The 6,504-nt window shown below is 38.4% G+C and overlaps 1 protein-coding gene across 2 annotated transcripts in view; it reads right to left on the reverse strand.

The window, feature by feature from the left end:
- The window catches only part of LOC107090731, a 33,152-nt gene that overhangs the window by 2,717 nt on the left and 23,931 nt on the right, over positions 1-6,504 (reverse strand). For both annotated transcript variants that reach the window (XM_015384286.1, XM_015384287.1), the window contains exons 18-25: positions 6,026-6,209; positions 3,745-3,829; positions 3,129-3,274; positions 2,933-3,023; positions 2,689-2,837; positions 2,519-2,604; positions 2,376-2,445; positions 894-1,012 (exon numbers count right to left, since the gene is read on the reverse strand). In XM_015384286.1, coding sequence (XP_015239772.1) covers positions 894-1,012; positions 2,376-2,445; positions 2,519-2,604; positions 2,689-2,837; positions 2,933-3,023; positions 3,129-3,274; positions 3,745-3,829; positions 6,026-6,209 — 930 coding nt within the window. The remainder of the gene's footprint in view (positions 1-893; positions 1,013-2,375; positions 2,446-2,518; positions 2,605-2,688; positions 2,838-2,932; positions 3,024-3,128; positions 3,275-3,744; positions 3,830-6,025; positions 6,210-6,504) is intronic.

A 6,504-nucleotide genomic window follows, 5' to 3' on the forward strand; every position in this document is an offset into this window, starting at 1 on the left:
ATCTTTTCTGCTGTTCCCACAACTCTTCTCAGTCTGTGGCTCTGCAGCCTCCACACCACGCAGTGAGACAGCTGGTCAGAATGCTTTCTATAGTGCTACTGCTGAATTTTTCTCCCTAGTAAGCGTGCATTCCTTCATTTGTGCATTCAGCAGCCATGCTTTGGGATTACAAGACCTACATGCATTGCCGTTCCCTCCATTTGTAATCCATCAGTGTTTTGTTTGATTTGTTAATATATCTCTTTTTTGGTCAAACAGAGACTTGTGTAACATTTGGTTTCAATGCATCATGGAGGAAAATAAAGCAATATTAGTTTAAAAAAAATATGCCTAAAAAAGTGAATCAGTGAAACTGTTGCAAAAAACAAAAAAAATCTATATCAGCTGTTAAAAAAGGCCAGAACCAGTCATTTACTGAAAGTAGTAAAGGTTACGTAAAACTGCAGCTATTTTAAGCTGTTTTGATGCTTACATGCTGAGTTGCTACTAATCTAAAGGGGGAATGATTTCACTTTTTAGGAACAAGTAGAAAGTGAGCCTTAAAAACATAGGACACACTGTATCAGATCTTAAGCAGGGTGGTAGTAGCTTAATGGTGTGAGAACACCCGGCTGTCCCTGGTAATGGTGTTTTGCAGAAGATGGTTTGAAAGTACTGCAGTTGTTTGGAACAGACACATTTTAAGAAAAGTTTGTTTCAACAAGTAAAGAATCAAACTTCGGTAATGTATGTAAAATTCTGAGCTGATTAGTTTGGCTTGATTAAAAAATCTATAAAACAGATATTAAATGAACATTAATTTATTTAATTTATAGAATCAAATAATGTTCCTACATATGAGACCTAATAAAACCCAATAATTAATCCTTAGACTCTGGTAAGTCAACACTTACTGTTCCATTTCAGTGCACCACAGGTAGTCCTCCTTGCCATTCATGGAGACAGGCAGTGGTCCCATCTTCCCTTGCCTTATAGAGTTGGACTTTGTTGTGATTGTGCGGACCTTATCAAACTGCAGGAAGAGAAGAAACATACAAAATCCCACACTGCAACCTCATCTTTGTGAATGCAGTTCAACCAAACGTGTCCCTTTATGTTAAGCATCCCATTGAGAGCAGCCGGCTGCCACCTTACAGCGCCCTGGGAGCATTGTGGGTCCAAGGATCTAGCTCAGGAAGCCAGAGAGGCATTATGTAAATAACAAACTGGACTGGACTCATAACACCGACATCCTGTTCCTTTATATCTCTTCTTCTTTCTGTATGTCTGCTTCTGTCTCCTTGAGCCCTAGTCGGTCTCGCCGCTCACACTGAGCCTGGTTCTGCTTGAGGTTTCTTCCTGTTAAAATGGAGGTTTTCCTCTCCACTGTCGCTATAAGCATGCTTGGTGTGAGGGATTGACTTTGAGTCAATGAGTCGCTGAAATCAACTGGTTTTCCTTAGATAGAAAACTTTGAATCAATTTGACTGGATGATCTGGTGGAATTGTATCTGTGAAGTGCCTAGAGATGACATGTGTTGTGAATTGGTGCTATATAAATAAGCTGAATTGAACTGTATAAGAAGGGCCAGAGCTGCATCAACCTCCTGAGGAGGCTGAGATCCTTTGGAGTGAGCAGGCCCTGCTTACAACCTTCTATGACTCTGTGGTGGCATCAGCTCTCCTCTACACTGTTGCCTGCTGGGCCCCTGGCAGCTCAGAGCGGGACAGAAAGACACTAAACAAACTGTTGCTAAAGGCTGTTTCTGTCCTCGGCTGCGCTCTGGACTCAGTGGAGAAGGTGGCTGAGAGGAGGATGCTGTCCAAGCACACATCCATCATGGACAACACCTTTCACACTCTGCACCAGACTGTAGAGGAGCTGAGCAGCTCCTTTGGTGAAGACTTTTATACCCTGTTTGTAAAAAGGAGAACTACCACAGGTCATTTCCTACTGCAACCAGACTCTACAATGCCACACTAAAATGTCAATAACTTTTGCAATGTATAATGTGCAATTGCTATTTAATACCCTGTGCAATAACCTGTTTCTTTATATTTGATACCCAGTGCAATAACTTTATATATAAATATAAATATCCATCTATATAAATACGCATGTAAACACCCTGAGCAATAACCCAGTATAAGAATCCTGCTATAAAAAATAAAGCTATCATATGTGGACGCACAGACTATACTGTATTTATCCCATGCACCTTTTTTTTCCTTTGGCATGTTCTTCTCATTTGACTATTTGTATAGTATAAAATAAATAAAGTTAACAAGGCCAATCAATCAATGTGGGGCTGGACTGGGCCTCCACTCCCCACACTATAAAAAAAAAACAGAATATCCTGATCATATCAAATATATAACAAAAAAAAAAAGAGTACCTTTGCCATCCGGCCAACCTCCAAACAATCCTGCAGAGTGACTTTATCATCGAGAGAGGTAGAGAGAGGTCTAACGGAAAGCAGACAGGAGGATTAACTATTAAATTCATCTGCAGAGTAGATATACGTGCTGCAGGACTGACCTGCTCATGCCAGGTATGTTTCCCCAGAAGTAGCGCGCTCTGTGAGCGGGGCTGACCTTCACTGCATCGATAAGAACCGGATTGCACTAAAAACAAAGCAGAATGCTCAAGTTGAAGTTATAATGTATCACAACCATTATCGTTTCATCATAGCATTTGAATACGATCACCTCAAGAAATCTGCATATGTCATTTTTGTCATGAGCACTCATGAAAACCACGTTCTCAAACAGCCAGAAGAATGGACGGTTGTCCTCCTCCTTTGGCCTCAGCAAGGTCAGAATGCGGTAGAACTCAAAGAAGAGTCTTCCAGTGCCCTCTGCAGGAAGAAAATAAGGAAGTTCAAATGGGGTAATAAATAAATTTTCTGTTTTTGCTCTTTGAAGCTATAAAATCTCATTTAAAGCTACATACCAAAGAGTCCTTTTCTCAGTGGGTTAACCATGGACAGGTCATTGCATGGACTGCCTCCAATCAGGAGATCAAAGGGACCCCATTCAGCCAGCTTAAACATGAATAATGTTCCAGTTTTATTCACAAAATAGCCCAGATTTGACTAAAAAAACATGAGAGTGATTTTTAGAGTGAGGTTTATGAGGCTTGTTCTCACGTGTTTCCTTGTAATGGTTCGAACATCATTCACATATTCAATCTTCCCCTCGTGTTTGATCATTCCCACAGCAATCGAGTCGTCACAGATCTCAGACGCGATGTATCTTTCAATTTTGAAGCCCAAGTCTCTAAGCACCAGATATCCTGTTAAAACGTCACAAAATAAAAACTATCAGGTTTTATCAATAGAAACTAAAACAAAAAAAAAACACTGCTAATAGAGTTAAAACGCAATTATTGTCACATCTGGACAGAAGCGAGAACCAAAGGTCAGGTTACAATATGTTTATACTGACTACACTGGGAAAAAAATCTAGAAATAAGTAAAAATTTCCATTTACTGTTAAATTGAGTAGATATATGAGATAGTTTGCCAATGATATTAGTATTTTCACTCTTAAAATAAGATCATTAGATAATCTGCACTTGAAATAAGACGATGCAGTTGTTTTTTTCTTATTTTAAATGTAAATTGTCTCATTCCATTGGCAAAATGTCTCACTTTCCTCCTCAATTCAAGAAAAAATGCAGTTATTTTAATAAAAAATGACTGATGTAGATTAAACTTTTGCAGTTTATATTAATGAATGCAATAATAGAAACGTTTCACCTACCTGTTGCAATGCCATCAAAAAGTGAGAGCACCTTGAGTGGTTTGCGTTTATCAGCAGGAATAGAGGGGTACACTCTGTGAGGCTCCTGTAGGTACAAAGAAAAAGTAAAAAAATAAAATTAAATTTTATCAGGATCAACTTGTTAACATATTAGGTCCACAGAACAGCTTATTGGTGGTAAAGCAACAGAAAAAACAGGGTTTTACTCTTTCACTGTGAGATAAAAGATGAATCAGGGCAACAAAATATGATAGCATGAGATGAATTTAATTCCACATCCTTAACTATGAGCTGCAGATGACATCATGGTGGTAATAAAGAGGGGGGGGAGGATATCTAATCAGGCTTCAGGAAGTGGTGGTCAGCAGACGGAAAGGCTCTCTGTCCGTCTCCAATGCAAAGAGAGTCGCTTTAACGGAAGTCTGCGACTCATGGCGCCTCAGGAAAGGTAAAAGCATCTCCAACTTATTCATGGCTTTACTCATTTGAATTGCTGCCTTCTGGGAGGAGGTACACAGCCCTCCTAACAACAAAGTTCATTCACCAACTCAGAAACGAACCAACCTGCTCCTGCTTGCACACGATGATGCCTACATTGGAAACATTTTCACACTGGAAAAAATCGAAATCTAGATAAGTCATTTTTTCTTAAAATAAGTGAATTTGTTCTTGAATTGAGGAGGTAAAAGAGACATTTTGCCAATTGAACAAGACAATTTACACTTATAATGAGAAAACACAATTGCATTGTCTTACTTCAAGTGCATTTTATCTAAATATCTAATTTTAAGAGTAAAAATACTCATTTTCCTACTCAAATTAAGGGTAAAAACGCTTAATTTAAGAACTTTTTCCTTATTTCTAGATTGTTTTTCCAGTGCAATCTGTGATTTAATTTAATTGCAATTCAAATCAGTTAATTTATATAGCACCAATGCACAACACATGTCATCTCATGGCACTTTATAGAGACAATTCAACCAGATCATACAGTCAGATTGATTTAAAGTTTTCTAAGGAAAACCAGCTGATTGCATCGACTCATTGAGTCAAAAGCAATCCCTCACACTAAGCATGCATGTAGCGACAGTGGAGAGGAAAAAAATCTATTTTAATAGGAAGAAAATTCCAGCAGAACATAGAAATTTCTGCATAGAAAAGGCCAAACTCACCACCGCTACTGTTGTTTTATGTTATAGTTAAAATTGTTGCTGTTAGGAAATAGTTATAGCTGCCTATTTATTTTGCTGCAGCTAAAACAGTTTTTTTTAATAGTTTAACTGTGTTCAATTTGTTATAGTTATAGCAACAAATATTTTTAAACACTTACACATGCTATAGTGATAAAAGTCGGGTCGCGAGGGGTGCTGGTGCCAGCTGGTGCCTGTATTTTTGTATTTTCATCTTTCTTTTTATCTATTTTTTTTATTTTCTGTAAAGTAACCTTGAGTGTCCAGAAAGGCGCTGTTAAATAAAATGTATTATTATTATTATCTTCAGGTATTATCTCTGGACAGGTCACCAGTCCATTGCAGAGTATAATCTATTCTGTTTCTAATAATATTTTCTCATTAAGGTGGTAAGATTATCAATGGCAGGGGTCACTAATTAAAATTAGCAGAGTCTGAATAAAGAAAATCAACAACCAGTAAAGATCCATAGACATTTTTAATTATAACTTTTTTTTTTCTGCCTGTCTGCTGTGTCTAAAAGTAGCTAGCAGCAGCAGCCCTGACTGACACAGCTCATTGGCTAATTTGTAGCCTGGTCCCGGACGCTCTGGAGGACTTTACCATATTAACAAAAGAAGCGGCGCAAGTGAAGTTAGACACTGTCGTCAGACAACACACAGTCATTTCTAAATGTTTGGTCAGGTTGGGTCCAGAACGATGTAACATTTGGGCAGGTGGGTCCAGATCCGGACCTCGGTTCGCTAATCCGTGACCTCTGATCTATGGTGATCCTGACTTAACCTTCACTTGTGGTTCTGAGCTTTCCGAGGGCGTAGCTACACGACGAACCTTCCTGCTGAATCTAAGCAGCGCTAACATCTCTACCATCATGCCGCCCCCAGATTTTACTACGATTTGTATATTCAAATACATGAGAAAAGTGTTTGAATATACGAAAATATACTTTTTCTCTATCTGGAGTGTCAGTATTTTGTCCACTACAAATCAAATTAACTGGGACTAATAGATAATACTGAAACCTGATTTTGTATCAAATGTTGAACAAAATGTAAGCGATGACATTAAACGTGTGTAAACGTGGTACTTACAAACTCTATAGCACTGTTATTGGCAAATAAATCCTGAACTCTGACACTCCAATCCGGTCTCAGTCTGAGGTGTCCATCACACTGAGACGGCTTGCACATGAAGCAGCTCCAGGGATCAACCTCCTTTAGCTTCTCAAAGGTTCCTTCGGCTACCAGGATCTCCAGGCAGTCCTTACAGAAACATCTGCATGAGGAAATATAAAGATGGAAGATTAAATGGTTTGTTAGATAAAAAGGTGAAGTTAGCTGATCTGGATAAAGCAATGGAGGATGAAGAGTAGGGCTGATCGATAAAATACGTTAATTACATTTTCTGTTTTGGAAGATTGAATTTTTGGAACATCTGGACTTTTTTCCGCCAATGCATCTTATTTAAGGTGGTCTGGGTGAAACACTGATAAAAGTACTGTTGTAGTCAAGACCTTATTAAAAAAAGATTTACTTCAAAGGAAAATAAGATTTTTTCATTTTGTTTGTTT

The sequence above is a fragment of the Cyprinodon variegatus genome, unplaced genomic scaffold (assembly GCF_000732505.1).
Source record: "Cyprinodon variegatus isolate N-32 unplaced genomic scaffold, C_variegatus-1.0 Scaffold309, whole genome shotgun sequence".
NCBI classification, from domain to species: domain Eukaryota; kingdom Metazoa; phylum Chordata; class Actinopteri; order Cyprinodontiformes; family Cyprinodontidae; genus Cyprinodon; species Cyprinodon variegatus.